The sequence below is a fragment of the Borostomias antarcticus genome (genome assembly GCF_949987555.1).
Source record: "Borostomias antarcticus genome assembly, chromosome: 2".
NCBI lineage: Eukaryota > Metazoa > Chordata > Actinopteri > Stomiiformes > Stomiidae > Borostomias > Borostomias antarcticus.
The window spans coordinates 6,553,165-6,578,164 of NC_140235.1; the positions used below are offsets into that span (position 1 = coordinate 6,553,165).

General features: G+C 47.0%; 1 protein-coding gene across 1 annotated transcript in view; it reads left to right on the forward strand.

Annotated features, from left to right (window-relative positions):
- Positions 1–25,000, forward strand: part of LOC311329553 (cyclic AMP receptor 3) — a gene marked incomplete at its 3' end in the record, with an annotated part of 61,152 nt that overhangs the window by 4,590 nt on the left and 31,562 nt on the right. The window contains exons 4-5 of the mRNA XM_084461428.1: positions 17–73; positions 182–242. Coding sequence (XP_084317554.1) covers positions 17–73; positions 182–242 — 118 coding nt within the window. The remainder of the gene's footprint in view (positions 1–16; positions 74–181; positions 243–25,000) is intronic.

Sequence of the window (25,000 nt, forward strand, 5' to 3'; positions counted from 1 at the left end):
CTGTTTCTTTCTGCAGAAAATGATTCTCAGTCTCACAGTTGCAGCCTTCTTTGACAGTGTAGCGTATGTCATGGTGAGCCGTTCTCTGTACAATGTACACACACACGCACACACACATACACACACACACACACACACACACACACACACAGATCATCTTTCCCTTCTGTTACCTTCACAGGGCGAGTCTCACCCTGAAGGAAGTCTTTGTACCTTCCAGGCCTGGTGGCTGACTTACTTTGGTAAGATTCCTGTAAGAAACACACACACACACACACAACCACACACACAACCACACACACACACACACACACACACACACACACACATACATACAGCCTGCAGGACTGACTGGAAAAGGGCAGTGAACTTCATCAACAGGGTGGGTGTCTGGGGAAAGTCATGGAGAGAGAGGCCGGGCAGCGCAGCTGCTGCTCCCTCTTGTTATTACCAATATTTGGGGCCACCATTGTGCTTGTGATGATTGATGATTGAAAGACGATTAAATACATTTAATACATTTAATTTAATAAATAATAAGAACACGTCTTATCACCAATCATCTCGAATCACCAAACTTTGCACATAGTCCAGTCCTATGGCAAAAGTCCTCAACTGGCATTGTGGGCCAATAGTCCCGAAGGTGGCATTACAGCTACTGTCTAAATTTTAAAACGTACAAAGATCATAACAAATCATTCGTACGTGCTATCACTTTGCAACCACCACCAAAATGTAGGCCCAACTTAGTGAGTACAAAACGTCCATATGCTTTGAGCTGGCAGGAAGTATGAAGTCCAATACAGTTTTTCTCAAAAACTGTAAAACCTATCTATCTCCTCCCACATTTTTTGGTCAATTGACACCACAATTGCTACACTGCATCTTCAGACTGTCCTCCAAGAACAATCGATGAATCAAATCAATCAAAATCAAATCAAATCACGAATCAAAAGATTTGTGAAATTTAAAAATTGAGCCCACAGCGCATAGAAATGTTTTACTGTAAACAGTACTGTATGCAGCTTTTGCAAATTCCCGCTCATTAAATCCGATGTTTGTGAAAAAAAAATCTTACATGGTAGATGTACTGTGAAATGTATTCCATCAAAAACTGACATTTTTACAGTATTTTGAATTATGTCCTCATTCTCTCCCCTCAACTATTGTTGTCATATGGGGAAAAAATACACCTACCCACAATCCTATAGTGCAACAGCACCATCACTCCATAGTAACAGTGAGCTCCACCAATTAGACATCTCTGTTGGCAACCCCTCCCAATTTTGCCGACCCTAGGACTACAACCAGCTCTGATTGAGACTAGACTTGATTGGATTCCACCAGTGTCTTATTACTCTGTGTGTATATTACATGTAGCTCCCCAGCCCTTTTGTTCTTTGTCTGCTCATTATTTGCTGTCGCTGTGCTGTTTTCTGTGCCATCTTGCATGTTTGTCTTCCCAGCTTTTTATTTTGTTCTCCACTCGTTGAGTGTGTACCTTGGTTTTTATCGTTTAGTCTTTGGTTTTGGTTTTGGTTTCTCGTGGCGCCTTTATTTTAATCAAGATTTTGTGGAAACTGTTGAAGCTGCCTCGAGCCTGCAATTGGGTCCTACCTCCATGTTATATGCATCTAGATGTGACATTTACATGCAACCCTGGTGATTGCCTAAGTAGGGGGTTGTCAACCTTTTGTAACATACAGTAAGGCTCACTTTTGATTATTAAAAAAATGGAACACCTTCCAAATACATGAGAAAAACACATAACATGACTGAAGTTTGCATCTGAGGGAACGTTCGATAGCTACGTTAGCTGAACACATTTGTCTCAATGCCAACGGATGTGATTGTGGCATGGTGATATTCAAACGTAACTGGTCATTGAAATTATGCATTTTAACTTGACGTTTTTTATTTATATGTGAATTCTTGAGTACATATAGTTATAAAAATAACTAGTGTTGTAAATTACCTAACTTTATTTTATTTTTTTTCAAACTATTTGGCAGTAGGCTACCACTGCTTCTGCGGCCCATCTGATGGCGCTCTGCGGAGAATGGCTGACCGAAGTCATGGTTTGAAACAATCTTTGGCTTCTCACTTGGCAGGTAGCTCAACAAGATAATGACCTCCCTTTGGTGTGAGGTTGTACGTTTCCCCATAGGTTCATTTAGCTTAGCTCTTAGCCTTTATGCACAATTTGTCCATAGGGGATTCTGTAGCCCAGTTTTACTTTGGTTTATTTGAAAAATGTGTTAGTTTGTCACCCTCTAGTCTTCATCTGACCAGTCTTTTGTCTGCTTACGTCTCTTGTAATCAGTCCCAACTGTGTTCAATCAATTCAGTCAGTCAGTGAATCCATGCTCAATCGAGTCATTCGAGTCCCACAACCACAACTCATTCCCATCACACTATGTAGACCTACTAAAATGTTCATCCAGGATTCCTACTGTGTAAATATCTAAGCAGTGACATACTTTTTTAGTTAGAGCTATCTGAAGCTGGCCATGCTTTCCTCATAAAGAATAATGGTGGCACTTGAGTGAGTCGAAAAATGGCAGTTGCAATTGGTTGCAGTAGAGAAATGCACACACATCCAAGTATGAAAAGTAACAGTGCTTGACCAAGAGAAGAAAGGTCCACACACTGTTTAAATAGCTCCCAAAGCGATTTTCAGGTTGCACCTGAAGAAGGCCATGCCAGCCGAAAAGTTATGCTTTATTAAAATCACTTTGTGAGCTATTTAAACAGTGTGTGGACCTTTCTTCTCTTATCAGTTGTATTCAGTTCACTTCACACCAAATACCTGGGGACAGAAGCAGACTCTCAAAGGTACAGACACCCTTTTTTTGACTAGTCAAAGGCATGACGTGAGGTCTACTTGCTCAACTAAAGTGTCAATGGGCATAATTTAGTATTTGTATTTAAGATTTATCTCCTCTTCTTCCTCATCCTCTGTTCTTCCTCTTGCTGCTCAAAATGCCCTTTCTGCACACTTCCCCACAGCTTAAATAGCTTAGCGATTAGCCTTCACTTCACTAGCCTAGCACTTAGGGGCTTCCGTAGACCAGTCGTTTTGGGCTACTTCTCATTTCTCCTTATTCATCCTCAAAATGCCTGGCCACGACTTTTATAATTTTGTTTTGTTTTCATTATTTTTTTTCAAATTATTTTTCACTTACTTTAGCAATATAAACATTTCCCATGCCAACAAAGTCCCTTTGAATTGAATTGAATTGAATTCATTGGGCGGCAGGTAGCCTAGCAATAGCCGAAAGGTTGTTGGTTCAATACCCAATCCAAGTAGTTGAAAAATCAGTCAATGTGTGTGTTGAGAAAGGCTTTTAACCCTAATTACTCCTGTAAGTCACTCTGGATAAGAGATCTGCTCAGTGACAAAAATGTAATGGAAAATGTGTGAAAGAGAAGTGTAGCAGCGGTAACATCTCTGGTGAATTCACACCGGAGGAGTTCGCTGCAGCCCTCCAGCATGTAAAGCCAGGGAAAGCCCTGGGGCCTGATTCTATCTTCCCGGAGCTTATACTCCATGCCGCACATGCCTTGAAGTCCTGGTTAAGAGCTTTCCTCTTTTCCTGCTTGTGCCAACTCAAGATCCCCAAAATCTGGAGAAGAGCCCTAGTTTTCGCGATCCCTAAGCCGAACAAGCCTGAAGGGGACCCCAAGAGCTACCGCCCCATCTCTCTGCTATGTATCCCCTTCAAGATCCTCAAGCGCCTCATCTCGAACCAATCATCGACCCGCTGCTCCCACAGGAGCAAGCCGGGTTCCGATGTGGGAGATCGACCGTAGATCAAGTCACTTTGATGACTCAAGACATCGAGGACAGCTTTTCGGCCAAAAAGAGGGCCTGAGCCGTCTTTATAGACCTGACGGCTGCCTACGACACCTTATGGCACAGCGGCCTCACCTGCAAGCTGCTCCGCCTGCTGCCGGACAGGCACATGGTTAGCATTAGCACGCAGCTTTACCCTCACCACCAGTAGCGGACAGTAAAGCAGGTTGCGGCAAGGCAAGTTTATTTATATAGCACATTTCAGCCACCGGGCAATTCAAGGTGCTTTACATGAGACATTAAAAGCATTAAAACAAAATGCAAGACATTATAGACATTTAAAACAAAAAGCAGTACAAATAGAATACAGGAATAAATGTTACAGTGCAGTTTACAGATAAACATAACTCATCTTAGAAAGCAGTGGCAAAAAGAAAAGTCTTCAGGCTTGTTTTAAAAGAACCAAGAGTTGCAGCAGACCTGCAGTTTTCTGGAAGTTTGTTCCAGATATGTGGGGCATAAAAACTGAACACTGCTTCTCCATGTTTTGTTTTGAATCTGGGGACATGAGCAGATCAGAAATTTATTTGAGCCCTAGACCATTCAGTGCTTTGTAAACCAACAGCAGTATTTTAAAGTCAATTCTTTGACAGACAGGAAGCCAGTGTAAAGACCTTAGAACTGGTGTGATGTGATCCACTTTCTTAGTCTTAGTGAGGACTCGAGCAGCAGCATTCTGAATCAGCTGCAGCTGTCTGATCGATTTTTTAGAGAGACCTGTAAACATGTTGTTACTGTAGTTGAGTCTACTGAAGATAAATGCATGGATGAGTTTTTCCAAATCCTTCTGGGACATAAATCCTTTGATCCTTGATATATTCTTCAGGTGATAGTAGGCTGACTTTGTAATTGACTTAATGTGGCTGTTGAAATTCAGGTCTGAGTCCATGACTATACCAAGATTTCTGGCTTCGTTTGTGGTTTTTAGCATTACTGATTGAAGTTGAGCACTGACGTTTAATCGTTCTTCTTTGGCTCCAAAAACAATTATCATTTTTGTCAGATCAGATTTGTAATTCCCTATATACACAAAATAGTCCCTGTCCTTTAAGTAGGATTTAAACCAATCTAACACTGTACCAGAAATTCCCAGCCAATTTTCCAGTCGGCCTAGTAGTATTGTAAGAGCCATATTTGTTATGTGTGTGTGTTATTTGTGGAGTAATGCACATTTGGGCCAATGGGGGGCAGTTACCCCTGAGGGGATTCTATGAGTACCACGGGGGTGATTGGGACAGGTGTGCATGCCGGGGGAAACATACCGTTTTTGACCGTGGCCACGGAGCCAGATGGGTTGAGCAGTAAACTTGTTTTAGGCTGCCTAACTAATTATATGATGTTACCGGGATGCTACTGTCACCTATAAGTAATAAATGGACATCTATCAAAAAGCAAAGGTAACGCTCTGGACAGTTGTTATTGCCGCTGGCAAATCGGCACGCGTCAAACATTTCGCAGACATGCACCACATATAGTGGCATTGGGAAGCCCCTATACAGTCAAAAACTCGCTTCCATGAACTCATATCATCATGCAAAAGGAGCGTGATTGATGTCGGACGTTCCTGAGGACAGCACGATTGGAGTTGCCGTGGAGGACGAAGGAAGACGATTGTGGATTATATGCTATAACGACACACACTGTGGATTGTAACCAGCGGAGACGCCGACTCGTCGAGACCTGGACCACCGCTGCCAAACCGAGCGATTATGGATTAATCAAGACCAAGGGGCAACGATCTACAAACATTGAGGTATGAGTAGCGCTACTTAGGTAATGGCCATAATATGACTTGTGTGCACACATTTTGCGGGCATAAATCCAAGCTTGGTAGCTGAAAACTAAACTAACTTTGACTTGATCGTTGCGTTTGCGCGTTCGTGCGGGATCGTTGCGCTACAGTATGGCAGACGTCAACAGTGGGGATGGTTTGATACCAATGGACTTGCCTGTCGAGGATGGGCCTAATGACTTGAATGACAATGGGGCGTCCGACTATGACGCAAATAACTATGGCGAAATCAAATCAGATAGCACCACTAAGCCAAAACGTGTTATTAAATTAACTAACAAGGCGTTTTGTGAAAAAGTAGAAAGGCTACAAAACACAAGAAAGGCTAAGTTTAACAAAGCAAGTAATCTAAAACGACTTGTGGAGGAGTTGATGTCTGAGAAAGATTGTGAAAATGAGATAAAATGCACATTTAACAAATTTCTTGCTTTGTGTGATGAAGCTAAAACATTGCATAATTCATTGGTGGGTTTGTTACCAGGTGATGAACTTGAAAGGCAACAAACATGGTTTAAAGCAATTATTTATTGTAATTATGATGATAAATAATGATTTCATTAATGATGTGCAAAAATGGTTGTCACACAATCAAGGTAATGCAAATGAACATAACAGTTTGTCACAAATTGAAGCCAATGAAAAGGAGGTCACTAAGGATGTTCAAAATGAAAACAATGAAAATGAGGTCATTGAAGACATTCAACCTGAGGACAGTGTGTCAAATGTTGCCAGCAAACACCACAGTAGACACAGCTCTGGCAGCAGGAAAAGCAGTAGTTCCACAGCATCTGCCCGTATTAAGGAAGAAGCTGAAAGAGCTGCACTTGTGACACGCATAGCTGCTCTCAAGGAGAAACACATGCTGGAGGAACAGGAACAGCAGCTACGGAGAAGAAGGGAACAGCTTGAGCTGGAGGCTGAGATAGCTGCATCAACTGCTAAATTAGCAGTGCTCAAAGCTTCAGACAGCACAAGTGTATCCAAAGCCCGGTCTGATGGCATGAATTCCTATCTGGACAGGAGAACTCAACAGCACTCAACTTCCAAAATTCTCAATCCTATGGCAAAGGAATATGAACCTCTCTCAGGAAACTCATTAAGGAATAGAAATGAGCCATTACTTAGTCAAAGGGACTCATTATCACTGGGCACACATCCCAAGGAGCTCACTAAACAACTCTCATCTAAACCAAGCCAAGATGCCCACGTCAACCCAGGGTACCAACATGGGTCTATTGTGCATCAGCAAATACATGCTTTTTTTGGCTCCCGATGCAGAACCAGCACTGGATCTCACACAACCTTTGCAACCTCCAACCAAAGGCAAGGAATATGGAGGCATCTACAGCATAATGCAAAGACAGAATGAGATTACAGCAACTCTTGTGCAACAGCAACGCTCACTGTCCTTACCACCTAGAGACATCCCAGTATTTGATGGTAATCCACTTGAATACAGGGCCTTTATACGAGCATTCGAGCATGGCGTGGAAGAAAAGGCCAGCAAAGATGATTGCTTGTATTTCTTGGAGCAGTTCACTAGAGGGCAGCCAAGGGAACTTATACGTAGTTGTCAGCATATGGTTCCTGAACGTGGTTATGCATTGGCAAAAGAGCTTCTACATGAACACTTTGGAAATGAGTTTAAAATCGCATCTGCATACACTGAAAAGGCTCTTGCTTGGCCTACAGTAAGATCCGAGGATGTGAAGGCACTGCAGGCCTACTCTTTGTTCTTGCGCGGTTGTTGCAATATGATGGGAGAACTTGAATATATGCAAGAGCTGGATACACCAACCACCATGAGAACAGTAATGTCAAAGCTGCCGTTCAAATTGAGAGAAAGATGGAGGACCGCTGCACATCATGTGTTGGAGAAATTCAAACGTAGGGCACGGTTCACAGATCTTGTCATCTTTATTGAGCGTGAAGTCAAGATAGTTTCCGATTCTGTCTTTGGCGATATTCAGGACTCTTCATTTGTGAAAACTGGCTTGAAGATTGTGAGTAAGCCTATGCTTAGGAAAGACGTGAGAGGAAACAGCTTTGCCACTACAGTTAAACTTGCTGATGGTGCGGATGAGAAAGGAACTAAAGGTAATGTTCCAAGAAAACAAGGATTGACTGAGAAGCATAAGCCAGCTGCTTGTATGTGCTGCGCTCGCGAGCACTCATTGGAGGATTGTCCACAATTAAACAGGAAGAAGCACTGGGAGAAGATCAACTTTCTAAAGGAGAAAGGAATCTGCTTTGCCTGCCTGTGTGCTGGACATATGAGCAAGGACTGCGAGCGCCGCCTTACTTGCAAAAGTTGTGGTCAAAGTCATCCTACCGTGCTTCATGTCAAGAAGGAGAGAGCTAGCCAAGACTCAAAACTGTCAAAGGAACCACCAGCCAGTGGGACACTGGTTTCTCAAGGAACTTGTGGACATACAGGGGTCGGAAAAGACGATTGTGTCCTGTCAATACTGCCTGTCAAGGTCAAGTCCAGCAAAGGAGACAAGGTGATACATACTTACGCCTTTTTAGATACTGGCAGTTCTGCCACTTTCTGCTCGGAGAGTCTAATGCAAAGGCTGAATATTGGAGGACGACGTACAAGCTTTCTCTTACGGACCATGGGACAGGAGAGGGTCGTTCGAACGTATGTGCTATCCGGGCTTGAGGTGTCTGGTCTTAGCAATGAGTGCTATTACCAGCTACCGGACGTGCTCACTCAAAGCAAAATGCCTGTAACAGCGGACAGTATCGTTACACAAGAACATCTGGTGCAGTGGCCATACCTGTCAGCCATCCAAATTCCTTGCATAATGGCCAATGTTGACTTGTTGATTGGTAGCAACATTCCCAAGTTACTGGAACCCTGGGAGATTGTCAACAGTTGTGGAGGAGGCCCATATGCTATAAGGACAGTGTTGGGTTGGGTCATTAATGGTCCCATGCAAGGCTGCGACACCACTGACCTGGAAACTGGATTAACTGTTGCTGCTGTGAATAGGATCTCTGTTTGTAAGCTGGAGGGACTGCTGAACAACCAGTATATGCATGACTTTAATGAAAGGTCCTATGAGGACAAGGAAATGTCTAGAGAAGACATGAGATTCTTGGAAATCGTAAGTCAGTCTGCAGTACTGTTGGATGGCCACTACAGCTTAAAAATGCCTTTTCGGAAAGTGCAGCCCACTCTCCCTAACAATCTCTCTATGGCTAAGCAAAGGATACTTGGACTCAAGAGGAGATTTGAGAAAAATGAGCAGTTCCATCAGGAATACACAAGCTTCTTCTCAGATGTCATCAGTAAAGGTTACGCAGAGAAGATACCTCAGCATCAGTTGGACTGTGAAGAAGGAAAGGCGTGGTATATCCCCCACCACGGAGTCTACCATCCAAGGAAAAATACTTTGCGTGTGGTATTTGACTGCGGGGCAACTTTTAAAGGAACATCACTGAACAGCCAACTCTTGCAGGGTCCCAACCTCACTAGTAGTTTGCTTGGAGTGCTCACAAGGTTCGGTGGATTTGACTGCTCCTCGTGGCCACGGCCTTGACCTCATGCTCCTTGACCTTCAGGGAGCGCTGGACTTCCTGTAGCTGCTCCTGCGTCTCCTGGAGCTGCTGCTTCTTCCCGCTGTCACGACCCGGCTCTAAGGCTGTGACAAAAATGGAGTCCACACGGTTGTTTCTCAAAAAGTTAACATAATTTATTTAAGTGCCATGATATGAAATATGTAAATCAGTCAATCAGTAGTGTAAAGCAAGTGAATGGATGAGTGGAAGCATACTGTATGTGTGTGTATTTAACATGAGGTGCTCCAAAGAATAATAATGTCCGCTGCCGGACAGGAAATGGGTCAGAGCCTCAGTTCAAGATGAGCTTGCTCCATTTGTAGGGTAAGGTACGGGCCAGGTGCACTTGGTTAGCCTAATGGGCTGGGCCCCGCACACCTGCAAACAAGCAGGCAGCCAACCAAGTAGACGGCCAGCCCTACTGGGCCGTCACACCCCCCCCCCCATCAAGGAGGGGCCCCGCCCCCGGAACCTACAACCAAAACAAACACAACAGAATAAAGCAGCACAAAACAAAACATGACCAACATCAATGGGACGAGGAACCAAGGTACCAGGAACCAAGGTGCACCCGAGACGCCACCACGCCACAACTCACCACCGGCCCGTCACCACGCCCCACACCTTGTGTCACACCACTCCCCCCAGCAACCTAGTACTAAGGGAAGCAATTTAAGGAGAAAGAGGAGAACACAAGAGTGAAACAAGGCAACCAGCCTAGGCAATGAACAGGGCTGTCTCACGAGGAAGGGGCTCGAGACAACGCGTCTGCCACCACGTTGTCTGAGCCCTTGATGTACCGCACGTCCAGCCAATAAGACTGCAGTAGCAGAGACCACCGAACCAGCCTCTGATTCGGACACTGCAAGGAAGTCAAAAAGGTCAATGGATTATGGTCAGTGTAGACCACCACCGGCACCACACCAGAACCCACGTACACATCAAAATGCCCCAGTGCCCAGACTAAGGCCAGGGCCTCCTTTTCAATGGTCGAATAATACAATTGATAGGAATTGAATTTCCGAGAAAAGAAGGAAACTGGTCGCTCAACACCCAGCTCATCCACCTGCTGAAGAACAGCACCCGTCCCCACGTGACTAGCGTCTACCTGCAGTGAAAATGGATGGCCGAACCGCGGGGCCGCCAAAATTGGAGCACTACACAATAGCGCCTTCACCTGGTCGAATACACGTTGGCAGGCTGAGGACCACACATGTCACCTTGCCTTTCAGCAAATCAGTGAGGCACGCCACCACCTCAGAAAAGTTCCTACAGAACCCCCTGTAGTAGCCCACCAGGCCTAGAAAACGCTGGAGTTCCTTCTTTGTCTGCGGCACAGGAAAACTCTCCACAGCGTGAACTTTTGCCTGGACAGGACGAACCGAACCCTTGCCCGACCACTCGGCCCAAATACGTCACCGTCGCCCTCGCAAACTCACACTTTGCGAGGTTGACGGTGAGGCGCGCCTGAGCCCTGACCCCCGCGGTCGAACAAGGCACGGATACGCTCCAAATGGGAGGACCATGTACCAGAACAGACCACGACATCGTCCAAATACACAGTACAACCCTCAAGATCCCCCAGAACCCGCGTCATTAAACGTTGGAAGGTCGCCGGCGCATTTCTTAATCCAAATGGCATAACCCTGTAGGAGAACAACCCACTTGGAGTGATAAACGCCGCAATATCACGTGCCCGGGCAGACAGCGGAACCTGCCAGTAACCTTTGAGAAGGTCAAATTTACTGACATAGTGTGCATGACCTACATGGTCCACACAATCTTCCATTCGCGGGAGCGGAAAGGAATCTGGTGTGGTCACCGCGTTGACCTTACGAAAGTCGGTGCAAAACCTAAAAGTTCCATCAGGTTTAGGAACCATAATACAGGGCGACGCCCAGCTAGATGACGAGGGTTCAGCAATATCATGGGCCAACATATAACCCACCTCAGCATCCAGATGCTTACGCTTCTCAGGGCTCACACGGTAGAACCTCTGCCGGATGGGCTGAGCATCCCCCACCTCAATATCATGCTCAATAAGGTGGGTCTGAGTAGGAGCGTCCCCAAAAATACTGGGATATGCTCGGATCAGACCAGCAAGATCCACCTGTTCGGACTCAGATAAATGCCCTAACAACCCCCCCAAGTTGCAGAGTGATTCTGAGTTTTTCAGACGGGCCTGCACTACAGCAGGATCAGGAGCAGGTAGGCCATCCTCTATTTCCACAGCCACAGTCCGTGGAGCAGAAAGGACAGACACCCTCCCAACTGAACAGCAGCCCACCGGGCTCTCACGCTCAATAGACTGTTTGCCGTCTCCCCAGCCCGGGCTCAACTCACGACCATAGTACGGCTTTAACAAGTTAACGTGACACCGTCGCGTTGCCTTTCTACGTCCTGGAGTGGAAATAACATAGTTCAGGTCAGATAACTGCTTCACCACCACATATGGACCCGTGAACTTAGCCCGAAAGGGAGAGTCCACAACCGGCAGCAGTGCCAAAACTTGGTCCCCTGGGCTGAACACGCGGCGCTCAGACCGCCGATCATAAAGCTTTTTCATCTTCCCCTGAACAGTGGCTAGATGTTGTTTAGCTAACTCAACTGCTGCATACAGTCTGCGCCGAAAACCATGAACATAATCAGCTATTTTCGCCGGAGGCTTAACCTCATTCCAGTTATCATATAAAATAGCCAAAGGACCACACACTTTGTGTCCAAACACAAGCTCGTTTGGGCTAAACCCTGTACTCTCCTGTGTCACCTCTCTAGAGGCCAACATCAGCCAGGGTAACCCCTCCTCCTAATCTCCCCCCAACTCGGTACAATAAGCTCGCAGCAACGACTTGAGCGTCTGGTGGAAACGCTCCAGCGCCCCCTGACTTTGCGCATGATAAGCTGAGGACTTATTGTGCTTAACCCGAAGCTGTTTGAGCACCTGCGCGAATAGGTGGGAGGTAAAATTTGAGCCCTGGTCCGATTGAATTATTTTCGGAATCCCGAATGTGGATATAAAGTGCGTTAACGCCCGCACCACCGAACGAGCCGTTATGGTGCGCAGCGGATATGCTGCTGGATATCGCGTGCACTGGCACATTACTGTAAGGAGGTAAAGCGCCCCCGAACGAGAGCGGGGAAGCGGACCTACGCAGTCGATGATCAGGTGTTCAAAAGGCCCACTATTAGCAGGAATAGGGGACAACGGAGCCGGTGCTATATTCTGGTTAGGCTTGCTTGTTAACTGACATGTATGACAGGATTTTATATACGCAGCAACATCTCTTTTAACTCGAGGCCAAAAGAAATGGCGCAGAACCCTATCATAAGTTTTTCGAACGCCTAAATGTCCAGAATCATTGTGTGCCACTTTTAACACCGAGTTGCGGAATTTCTCAGGCAACACAATCTGCACGATGGGATCCCCAATGAAACGCTCCTCATGCGGAACCCATTTACGCACCAACATCTCCTTGTGGAGAAAATAGCCCCGCGCGCTATTTTTTACATCCTCTCCTAAGAGCACCTGCTCGAACAACGGTTTTAAGGAAGGATCCGCTCGTTGTTCAGCTCTAATTTCCTCTGGCGAAACAGAGAGAGGAACGTCCAACAAAGAAATGTCCCACGACACAGGAGAATCGGTAGCCCCCTCCACCGAGCGCTCCTGACTCATTGAACGCGTAACCGCACAAGCGGTAAATACCTCGGGAAAATGTTTTTCACTATCGTCTGGTTGCCTGCTCAGTAATGGGACAGCAGAAACCACCGGAGGCGGCGTCACACCAGGCCAAACCTGCGCCCCCGCAACGCCGTTCCCCAGGATGAGAGATACTCCCTCAAGAGGCAGCGCCGACCGCACCCCCACAGCAATCTGGCCCTGGTGGAGATCAGAGTATAGCATTATACTATGCAACGGCACATGTAAAACTTTCATGCCCATGCCCAAAACCGGAATAGAGCACCCGACATCACTCCCCTCAGAGAATGGCAGCACCGACGCATGGATAAAGGAGTCGAATGCAGCTGTATCCCGAAGGATCCTCACCGGCACCCTACTCTCACTCCCCACCAGGGAAACAAATCCATCCGAGACAAAAGGTGAGAACGCCCCCAAATCAGAAGGTATCGATACCCCCGGCTTAACCTCCTGTACGCCCTCCATTGCAGGCCGACCAGGCACAGACACGGCTAGACAGGCCCCCTTAGCCTGCCCGGGAGCCCCAGCCACTCCAGACCTCGCCTTGAGAGCGAAACACTCAGACTTAATGTGCCCCTTCTTATTACAATAATGACACACAACATCCGAGCCTCGTAACCCACCCCGATCTCTCTTCTCAAACCTTCCTGAGTGAACGGGAAGCAAAGGGGAGCCAGCAGAAAGAGGGGAACTATATACCCCACGGGTAACTCCCTCAAAACCAGGCTCGCGCGTACGAGCCTCACCAAACACACGCTTATGCGTAAGAACATAGTCGTCTGCTAAGGCCGCCGCTTCAGCAGCGGTAGTAGCCTTCTGATCGTTGATGTATGTCGCAATTCGCTCCGGCACAGCATTTTTAAATTGCTCCAAAACAATCAGCTCACAGAGCCCCTCAAAACTATCTACCGCCAGAGCAGAACGCCAGCGCGTAAAATGCTGCGTCAAGTCGCGCGCAAACTCGAGGTGAGTCTGGTTCTCTTTCCTTTTCCATGTCCGAAACCTCAAACGGTAAGCTTCAGGCACTAATTCATATGCTTTTAGCACCGCGGCTTTAACCAGTTCATAATTTCCGCTATCAGCAATGGACATAGAAGAATAAGCCTCTTGGGCTTTCCCCGTTAACACGCACTGGAGCATAAGCGTGCGCTCTGTGTCCGGCCAATCTCGCAAGTCAGCGACCCGCTCAAAAAGAGAAAAAAACGTCTCCGGATCCCGTTCGCTAAACTTAGGCAACAGCCGCAAGTTGCGCCATATATCAAATCGCTCCCCTGGTGCCACACCACCAGATGAGCTACTACGGGCCATTGACGCATCAGCTGACAGCGTCCCCTCAGCCATCAAATCAAGCCTGCGCCTCTCAAGCTCCAACTTCTCGCGCTCAACGCGAACGCGCATCTCCTCTCTTTTAAGCCGCTCGTCAATCTCCGCAGCCTGCTTTCGCTCCTCAGCAGCCTGTTCAGCAGCCTGCCTTCGCTCCTCAGCAGCCTGCTTTTTCTCCTCAGCGGCCTGCTCAGCAGCCTGCTTCTTCTCCTCATATCCGAGCTTCAATAATAGCAACACCTTATGCTGCTCAAAAGTAAATCCTACCGTAGGTATACCCGTAAACACATCACCCGGCTCACTAACGGCCACGGTCAAAACGCCGCTCGCCACCAATCCGGCTTTCAACACGCTTTTAACAGTCTCCTTGAGACGCACATCTGTATCCGCAATTGTCACATTATAGTGCCCAGCTAACTGTAACAATTGCCCCTTAGTTAAACCGTCCAACCCCTCCTCAGAGGGATGCGTAATAAAGGCAGCTATGTCTGCCATCCCTCCCCCCAACGAAAAACGACCACAAGAGGAGAGACGACCCGACCATCAACCAACCAACGGCACCCAAACAGACCGTCGCGCGCACGGGCCAAATATGAACACACGAACTCACGTGCCAGGAGGCGCAAACAGGGTCAAACAAACCCGAACAAGACCACACACACCCCTCTATCTAAACTGCCTCACTAGACCAGACTAAACTGCCAACCAGCTCAACCCTAGTCTTCATGTGGGTACAATGGCGGGTACTGATGCACTAAATACCAGCGGCCCGGAAAAGCGACCAAGAAATGGCAACCCCCCTGAAGCCCTAGCCGTGCTCCCGAGCAAAGCTCTAACCATGCTCACCACAGCACTAGCAGAAAAAAACAAACCGACGCCCCCTAAAGAGGAAGCGCCGCTGTACCTACACAGGGGAGTGTGCAATCAGACGAAATAAGCGCCACCTGACACTGATTCGCGCACCCACAGCAACATCAAAAATCCGGCCAATTAACAAGAAAAAAGGAAAAAATGCTTACCGCAAAACAACCGCGCGACTCCAATGAACAACCTGCAACCCGCACCACAATCAAGGTCCACGAGCCACCAATCAACGCTGCACCGCCGCCGGCATACAGGCACCCAACGAGCCCATTCACAAAACCAGTCGGCCTACGCAACGCAACAGCAAAAAAAAAACGGCCGGACGAGCCCCCACTTTTGTCACGACCCGGCTCTAAGGCTGTGACAAAAATGGAGTCCACACGGTTGTTTCTCAAAAAGTTAACATAATTTATTAAAGTGCCATGATATGAAATATGTAAATCAGTCAATCAGTAGTGTAAAGCAAGTGAATGGATGAGTGGAAGCATACTGTATGTGTGTGTATTTAACATGAGGTGCTCCAAAGAATAATAATGTCCGCTGCCGGACAGGAAATGGGTCAGAGCCTCAGTTCAAGATGAGCTTGCTCCATTTGTAGGGTAAGGTACGGGCCAGGTGCACTTGGTTAGCCTAATGGGCTGGGCCCCGCCCACCTGCAAACAAGCAGGCAGCCAACCAAGTAGACGGCCAGCCCTACTGGGCCGTCACACCGCCGTAGTGGGTCTTGGCCTTCTCCACCTGTGTTTTGTAGTGTTCAACGGTGTCTGTCTTGGCTGCTAGCTGCTCCTGCAGGGCGCTGGTCAGCCGGTCTCTCTCCTCTGCCTGTGCCTGCTCCACCTCCAGCAGTCTGGCCCTCTCCAGTTGCAGCGAGGCCAGATCCTGCTGCAGTACAGCCTCCAGCTTATGGGAGGCGCCGCTCTCCCTCTCCAGGGCCTGATTGGCCGCGGCCAGCTTCTCCTTCTCCAGGCTCAGGGCTTGAAGACGCATCTCCATCCGTCTCTGAACCTGTTGGTTAGCAGAGCCTCCTTCTCCCTCTCCGTCTGTCTCTGAACCTCTTCGGCCTGAAGGGCCTTGGTTAGCAGAGCCTCCTTCTCCCTCTCCATCTGTCTCTGAACCTCTTCAGCCTGAAGGGCCTTGGTTAGCAGAGCCTCCTTCTCCCTCTCCATCTGTCTCTGAACCTCTTCGGCCTGAAGGGCCTTGGTTAGCAGAGCTTCCTCCTCGTGGCATTGGGAAGCCCCTATAAGTATGTTGTGGTCTACCGTGTCGAACGCAGCGCTGAGATCCAGTAGTACTAAGACTGAGATTTTGCCATTATCTGTGTTTAAATGGATGTCATTAAATACCTTAATTAGAGCAGTCTCAGTGCTGTGGTGTGGTCGAAATCCTGACTGGAAGACATCAAAGCCATTACTTAGTGCCAGGAAGTTATTCAGTTGTTGGAAAACAACCTTTTCAGTTATTTTGCTTAGAAAAGGTTTGATATGGGCCTATAATTGTTCATTTGTGAGGTGTCTAGATTATTCTTTTTTAAGAGTGGCTTGATGACTGCAGTTTTCAGGGTTTGCGGGAACACACCTGAAAGAAGAGATGTTTACAATTTGTAATAAATCAGAGGCCATGCAGTTGGATACAGTTTTGAAGAAGTCTGTAGGTAGAACATCAAGGCAACAGGTGGAGGATTTCAGATATTGTATAGTGTCCCCAAGGGTTTTATGGTTGATCAGATGAAATTGTGTCATGGTATTGATTTTAAGTGGACACTGCGACGACACATGTCCTGTACCTGGAATGGAGGCACTAACTGCTTGTCTAATTTTCTGAATTTTATCAGTGAAGAATGAGGCAAATTCGTTACAGTGGAAAGAAGTTCAGAGGCTAACACAGGAGGGTTTGTCAGCCTATCAACAGTGGCAAACAAGGCACGCACATTGTTATGGTTTTTGGTGATGATGTCAGAAAAGAAGGTCTGCCTTGCATTTCTCAGCTCCAGATTATAAATGCGAAGTCTCTCTATATAGATGTCATAATGAACATGAACGTTTTTCGCCACCTGCGTTCAGCTTTTCGACACTCTTTTTTCTATTCTGACCAGCGTGTCGTTTCTCCATGGAGATCTTCTCTTGCTAGAGACCACTTTCACCTTAGTGTTCATAATGTTTGTAATTTTAACATTGAAATTATCTACAAGATCGTTGACTGAGGCCATAGAGAGGGCAGATGTGGACGAGAAAGCCTGAGTAAATATTTCACTGGTGTTTTCAGTGATGTGCCGTTTTGAGATAACCTTTGATTGAGAATTTGTGTGCATGGAGATAGTACACTCAACAAAAACACAGGAATGATCAGAGAGCGCAACATCAGACACCTGAACCTTAGAAATATTCAGACCTTTGGTGATGATTAAGTCCAGAGTGTGCCCCTTGTTGTGTGTGGGCTCTGTCACATGCTGAGTCAGTCCATAGTTGTCAAGGACACAACCTAGCTCTTTAGTCCCTCTGCCCTGAGGGTTGTCAACATGGATGTTAAAATCACCAACAATAACCACACAGTCAAAGTTAATGCAGACAGTACAGTTCAGCAAAGTCATCAAAGACGTTTGGACAGTATTTGGGTGGCCTGTAGATGTATTCAAATATGGCTCGAGAAGAGGAATTCAACTGAAGAGCCACATTCAAAGGAACCAATTTCCATAACACATCTGCTTACATTGGAGGGAGTCATTAAACAAGATGGCTGCTCCACCTCCTTTCTTATGTACTCTAGCCTCACTCATAAAGCTGAAGTTGGGAGGAGTTGACTCAATAAGAACAGCTGCACTGTTACCTTGGTCTAGCCAAGTTTCAGTTAAAAACATGAAATCAAGATTGTGTTTGATCATAAAATCATTGATTAAAAATGTCTTTCCTGCTAAAGATCTGACATTTAATAAAGCTAAGTTTAGTGTGCTGAGGGTATTATCTGCACATTTCTCTATGATAGTTTGCGGCTGACGAGGAATAGATAGATACTAAATTTGATACATTTGTAGAGCCGGTTGAGTGTTTCCTGTTACTTAGCAGATTCACCATTGTTTTTCTATTACCTATCAAGACAGAAATTGAGGAGGATACCATCACGTTGGGTCCTGGCTTATCCTGGAAGGGGTCATGAGTGCTATTAGCCTTGTAGCCTGGACCCAGTACATATCAGTTAGAGCTTGCTGTATTTTGTAAACAAGTAACAAATGTGCTGTGCCTTTATCAGGCTGGGCCCGGCGTTTCTCATGGGAGTTGTGGGAAGAGAAAATGGAAGTATTGCAGGGGGTGAGGGCGGTTGGGAGCGCGTAATACAGCGTGTGAAGGTGCTTACTGGTGGGTGCCGGTGAGAGGAAGCGAGTGAGAGACTCCCCCTCTTGGGGGGGTGGAGAGGGTGGATCCTCGCTGATGAGTGCTAGTGGGAGGGGGGGTGGAGGGGGTGGATCCTCGCTGATGAGTGGTAGTGGGAGGGGGGGAGTGAGAGACTCCCTCTCTTGCAGTAGCTCATCAATTTGGCTGAGCTTCAGTGTGGCAGCTTTGATGAGGCCCTTGATTGGTGAGCGTGGTGGAGGAGGGGAGGGACATCGTTGGGTTGTTGTTGGTGGGGGGTGGTGTGAAGATTCTTCCTGGCGCGGGTGTCTCCTATAATCAGAGCTTTGTTGAAGCGGCAGGTCTTCAAGGTTTCTGCCATGTTGTGATGTCTTCCTTCTGTTTTGGTATTTTTTGTCTCTTGTCCTTGACCATGGCAAAGAGAGCAGATGGATGACGCAGAGAATAGAACAGATTGGAGATAAACAGTTTTACTCCTGACCTGTTAAGGCAGAGTCTATTTCTCTGAAAAAGATGGTATCGTTCCCAAAAAAGTGGAAAATTGTCAATGTAGCCCACTGAGTGAGTGGTACAGGCAGTTGAAAGCCATGTGTTCAGTACCAACAGTCTGCTGAATCTCTCAACCCCTCTTCTGACTGGTGGTAGAGGGCCGCTGATAAAGAACTGACTGTGTTCAGCAGATCAATAAAGTCTCGTTTAACAACTTCCGACTGCTGTTGCGCAACGTCATTTGTCCCCACGTGCACGATGGTATTTTCCACAGTTGGATGTGTAGCCCCGATATGCAAGATGTTTCTGTCATGTCAGCAACCATATCCTTGGGAAAGCAGAGTATTTTGGTGCTCTCACTGCACGTTTCTCACATCTTTTACAGTAAAGTCACCCACAATCAGAGTTTGAGGCCCAGTCGTTAGCTTTCCCTGTAGCCTTTTACTTTCTGATTTACTCTCGGTCCTTACCCTGCTGTGTGAGGAGATGTGATCCAAGTCATCAGATGGAGATGCAGGATCCTGCAGAAGTGGGGCAAATTTGTTCTCCAGTTGTATGGTTGATTATCGGGGAGATCTGTTTCTGGTTCTCCCTTTTGCGGCTGTCCACGGCGGTGTCCTTCTAGGGACAGGGGTTGAAGAGGCACTCTGCCTGGATGATAATGCAGGCCAGTCAGTCACATAGTTCTCCGGGCACAGGGCTCTGCCTTGTTCGCCCATTTCCCTGGGAGGTGATTTTCTCTTAGGCTTTGCACCAAGAGAGTTCCAGGGAGGGCTTGTAGGTTTAGTGCCCAGTACACGGCTCTCCTGTTTCTTGGTAGTCTCTTTGGTGCTAATTAGCGGTGTGTTAGCATGCTCTTGTCCACTGTTTTGAATCCATGGTAAGGTGGTGTCGTTCCCAGTTAGTCCATTGACTTCCACACTCATCTCTAACCGGTTCATTTTTGTTTCCATCACTGTAATCTTCTGCAGAAGTTTGTGGAAGTCATCTGCAGTGAAAGGGGGCATCTTGCTGCCGTGCTCACATTATCGTGAGGAGGTGATAAAAACGTTGAAATATGGCAACTAAATCTTCAAAAAATGACAGTCCCCGTGAAGAAGTATCCAGGAGCCACTGCTCACAGTTTCTTAAAGAAGAAAAGCAACAATATCAGCAGAAAAATGCAGAAAATGCAAACAAAGGCGAGAGCAAGCGGCAGAAGCATCTGCACTGTCCAAAAGCAGGAAGTGTTAAGAAAGTGTTAAGAAAGGCTGCATAAGAAAGGCATCCCCCAGGGATGGCCCCCCTGGGCCCCCCTCCTTTATAACATCTACACCTACAACCTGCCGAACACAGTCTCCAGGAAGTAAGCCTATGCAGATGACCTCGTGCTGGTGTACTCCGCTGGAGACTGGCAGGCCGTGGAGGAGACCCTGAGCCAGGACATGCAGACACTAGCGGCATACCTCTGGAAATGGAGACTGAAGCAAAGACGGTGTCAGCGGCCTTCCACCTTAACAAGGAAGCCAAACGTGAGCTCCGAATACACATCAATGGAACACTCCTCCCATGCTGTGCCGAACCAACCTATCTCTGTGTGACATTGGACAGGTTGCTCACTTTCCGCCGACAAAAACATTGCCCTGGTCTACTTGACCAGTTAATATTGCGCACCGGTTTCGTGTCGCAGCGCTTACACCCGCCTCATCGATCCGCCTATCAGCGAAGCCTTGCGCATTGTGACAGGATGCCTGCGTCCCACTCCAGTGGACAACCTTCCCATCCTAGCCCGCTGGCCTCCGCCGCCCAGGAACCACAGCACCTCCCGGGCCGTGGAGCCTAACCACCTGCTCCACGACTGGCTCACTGCAACAGCGGAGCCTCCCTGGCATCTCAAGTCGAGACACCCTTTTGTGCCTGCCGCACGGGATCTCCTGCAGCAATGCAGAGATCTTAACATCAGTGAGACAGGATGGGCGGACCACACCTGGCGTGCGGAGTGGGAGGCAAACACCTCCAGACTGTGATTTTATCCCGGCCGCCGGTCCTTCCCCTCCCGGGATGGACTTACTCAGACCGGCGTGGGTGAGGCTTAATCGTCTCCGGACCGGCGTCGGACGCTTCTGCTCATCAATGCACAGATGGGGCTTGGCATCCTGTGCGGCGTGCGAGTGTGGCGCCGAGGAACAAACCGCATACCACGTCATCCAGGACTGTCCGATATATCAGACACCCAACGGAATGCGTGGCCTGACGGTCATCGATGACGAAACGGTGACGTGGCTCCTGGAGGTGTGCCCGGATATATAGTCCAGGTGACCCCCTCACCCAGGCTCGGGGTGGTAAAAGGATAGCCCCTCGGCCCAGAGCCTGGGGGGAGAGGACGAATCAACCAACCTATCCAAACAAGGAAGAAGAATGGAAAATGTAATGAATTGAGAGAGAGTGGGGAACGAGGGAGGGGGCTGCAGAAGAGGGAGAGAGAGACTAGACCGGGAAGAGGGGGTGTAAGGAGAGGCAAATAAGAAGTGGTACAAAGAAAGAGGAGGTTAGCCTACCCTTGACAGTGGCTGAATGATGTGCAGGTTCTTCAGACGTCATGCCGCAGCCCAGACCTGGACCCCAACTGTCCAGGTTCGCTGTCTGATGTTGTCTGATTATGTAAGGGCTTTTTGTTATCACACCTACGGTCATTGTTGTCGCATATGAGAGGGAGCGAGAGAGAGAAGACAATGCCTTCTTTTACTGAACAGCAATTCCTACACACACACACACACACACACACACACAGAGCTGTTCAACACACTCAGTCACCAGATACTGTGTGCGTGCGCGCGTCTCTGTCCCCTTAGAGACAGGATGTGTTGAGTGTGCGTAGCTCTTGGAATCCATCACTCTGACAGCCAGCACTGCCTGTCCTGTCAAGTAAAATAACACGCATGCATGCACGTGCGCGTGCACACACACATATACATGCACACACACACACACAACCACAGAAAGATAGGAGAGGCAAAGAGTATTAGATGATGTGCCACAACCCATAGGAATTCTTCTTCTGTCTTCTGGTGTACATTATCTCTCTCTCTTTCTCTCTCTCTCTCTCTCTCTCTCTGTCTCTCTCTCTCTCTCTCCCCCCCCCCACTTTAGCTTCTTCATCATAATGTCTCTTTCCCTCACTATCCTCTCTCTCTGTTTATCCATAGTTAATCATCTCTCAGTCCCTTTCTCTTACTCTCCTCTCTCTCTCCCTCCCTCTCTCTTACTCTCCTCTCTCTCTCTTACTCTCCTCTCTCTCTCCTCTCCCTCTCTCTTACTCTCCTCTCTCTCTCCCTCCCTCTCTCTTACTCTCCTCTCTCTCTCCCTCTCTCTCTCCCTCCCTCTCTCTTACTCTTCCTCTCCATTGTTCATCATTATCTCTCTCCCTACTCCCCCTCTCATCCATCACCATCAGCCACAGGTTTCCCTCATATTACTGCTGAATGGGCCCTCATTTATCATAGAGGTTTCACACACACACACACACACACACACACACACACACACACACACACATTCTTTTATACACTTCTCCATGACAAACCCACACCCATTCTCTCTCTCTCACACACACACACGCACACACTTTCGTATTCTCACACACACACACACACACACACACACACACACACACACACACACAAACAAACATACATACACAAACACACATGTAAAAGTGCAGGCCGTTATTAAAGTCATTTTTCATTAGTTTTTATTTTCTTTTTGTTTTGCCTTTTTCTTTTCAATTTCAGAACCAGAATTCGTTTATTGTCATGCAGTTTTTCAACGTACTAGCAATTTGCTTTCGGTCGTGGTGCATAACATGGAGAAAACATTGGACAGGGTGCAAGGATGAGACAGGACAGTGCAAAGAGCAAGTACAAAATGCTAGTGCAAAAAAGGAAAAGCTATAAAAAAGAACAATATACAAAAGGTAGTGCAGTCAGTGTACATACAGTGAGTGGGCAGAGTGTAGTGTGCATGTGAGTGTGTTTATGTGTTTATACAGTACATTCAGGTCATGTGCAAGTGTCTATCGACGGTTTCTCTCAACAGTGGTGGGGTTCGTGGAGGGGTCAGAGGGGGACACCAGCCTGGTTGAAGAGGCTGGTGGCCGTTGAGAAGCTGCCTCTGTGGCGTGCAGACGTGGTCCTGATGGAAGATTATGGCCGGGGTGAGACGGGTCGGCCCGTTTCTTACAGGGTCACAGTCCGCTCCAAACCTCTGGAAGCCGTCCAGCTGCACGGCAGCGTCTGGGATATGGTCACCCAGCCATATTTACGTAAACGCCAGGATCCAGGTCTTTGTTTTTCGCTACTTATATCTGGAGTTCATCCATTTTATTGCAAGTTGAGCACACATTGGATAATATGATACCAGGTAGAAGGGTGCGTGAACCGTGTTTCTGAAGCCGGACAAGCGCTCCTGCTCGTTTCCCACGCTTCCTCTGCCTGATAGCCTGGACAAAGGTGTGCGTACCTTTGACCAAAATGTCCCAAATTTCTACGGTTGGGATGAGAAAATACGTAAGTAAATGCGCAGGGGTAGATTCCCTGATATTCACGAGCTCCTCTCTGGTGAGGGAACTCCCGGGCTGGTCGCAAAACACTAAATGAAACGGAAAAACAGCAGAGCGCACCAACGTGCCATAGAAGCCATACACACCGCCATCTTGGTCTAGGAGGGTATCTCAGAGTAGTTTTAATGAAATTTGTTTTTAATGCGGGTTTGCTAGTTTAGTTTTTATTTTTTGAAAATGCTTAGTTTTAGTTTTTATTAGTTTCAGGGTTAGTTTGTGTTTTTTTTGTAATATGGGGCATTTGTCAGGGGTGAGATTCAAAAGGTCAGAAAAAGTATTGTGTAATAAAAACTCAACAAAACATCTTACTATTTTAATTGACTAAAAAAATTGCACTTAGTTGGTTAGGGAATTATTATAGTTTGGCACATTATAATTTTGAATGTGTGGCACACCACACATTCACACACCAATGGCAGCAGCTGCCATGCAAGGTCATGCAAGCCTGCTCATTTGGACCAATTTGGGGTTCAGTGTCTTGCCCACGGACACTTCAACATGTGGACAGGAGGAGGCAGGATTCGAACCGCCGACCCTACGATCATTGGACAGCCCACTGTACCTCCTGAGCCACAGCCGCTCCACAATATTGTGCACGCTGTTCACGTAGTCTGCTAGCTAACGTTAGCTTATGTCTGATCAGTTCTTGGTTCAATAACAGTGATATGCAGCTAGCTACATGTTAGCTATGCTAGCCATCTAGCTACTTTACGGTTTAGCTGTTGCGACTTGTAGTAAGGTTGCTAGGCAACTTTGTAAATCAATGCATGGTGCATTGAGCGACGGCAACTTGCTTCGTCAGCAAGGCCCGTGACCCCCTCTGACACTGCAGCATTATTTTGTACGTTACTTTTGATTGTATTGTATATATGATGATATTGTATTAGCATCCTCGCTTTTTGCACTGTCCTGTCTTGTCTTGTCTTAATGTATGTTTTTATGTCATGTCATGTTCGTTTGCTGTGGCCTTACAGCCCCTGGGACCATGATGGAAATAAGGGTTTTCTCTTTCTCATGTTATCCTTTGGATTCCTGTCTGTGTTTTTAAATAAATCAAATCAAATCAAATCCTTGCACCTTGTTTATTTATATTTATTTATTGTTATGAACCAATAGTCGAAAGCTAATTCCTAGTATGTGAAAACCTACCTGGCCAAAATAAATCTGATTCTGAATAGTTGGTCAGTTTATTCTGCGTTACGCTTGGCTAACTGAAGGGACTCTGACAGTTGCTCCCGACTTTCGCCGCTATGATTTTGGGTGAAGGTAGTCTAGCACAGCTAAAAAATTGGAAGATAAATTTCATATCCACCCAAAATACTAGGCTTATGTATGAAATAAATTGACAAAGACGGAAACCAAAGACATTAGCTCTATAATTTTAGTTTATTTTAGTTAGTTTAGTAAACACACAACAGAGTTTCAGTTATTTTTTTGTAATGCCTTGTTTTTATTTTTATTTCAGTTAAAG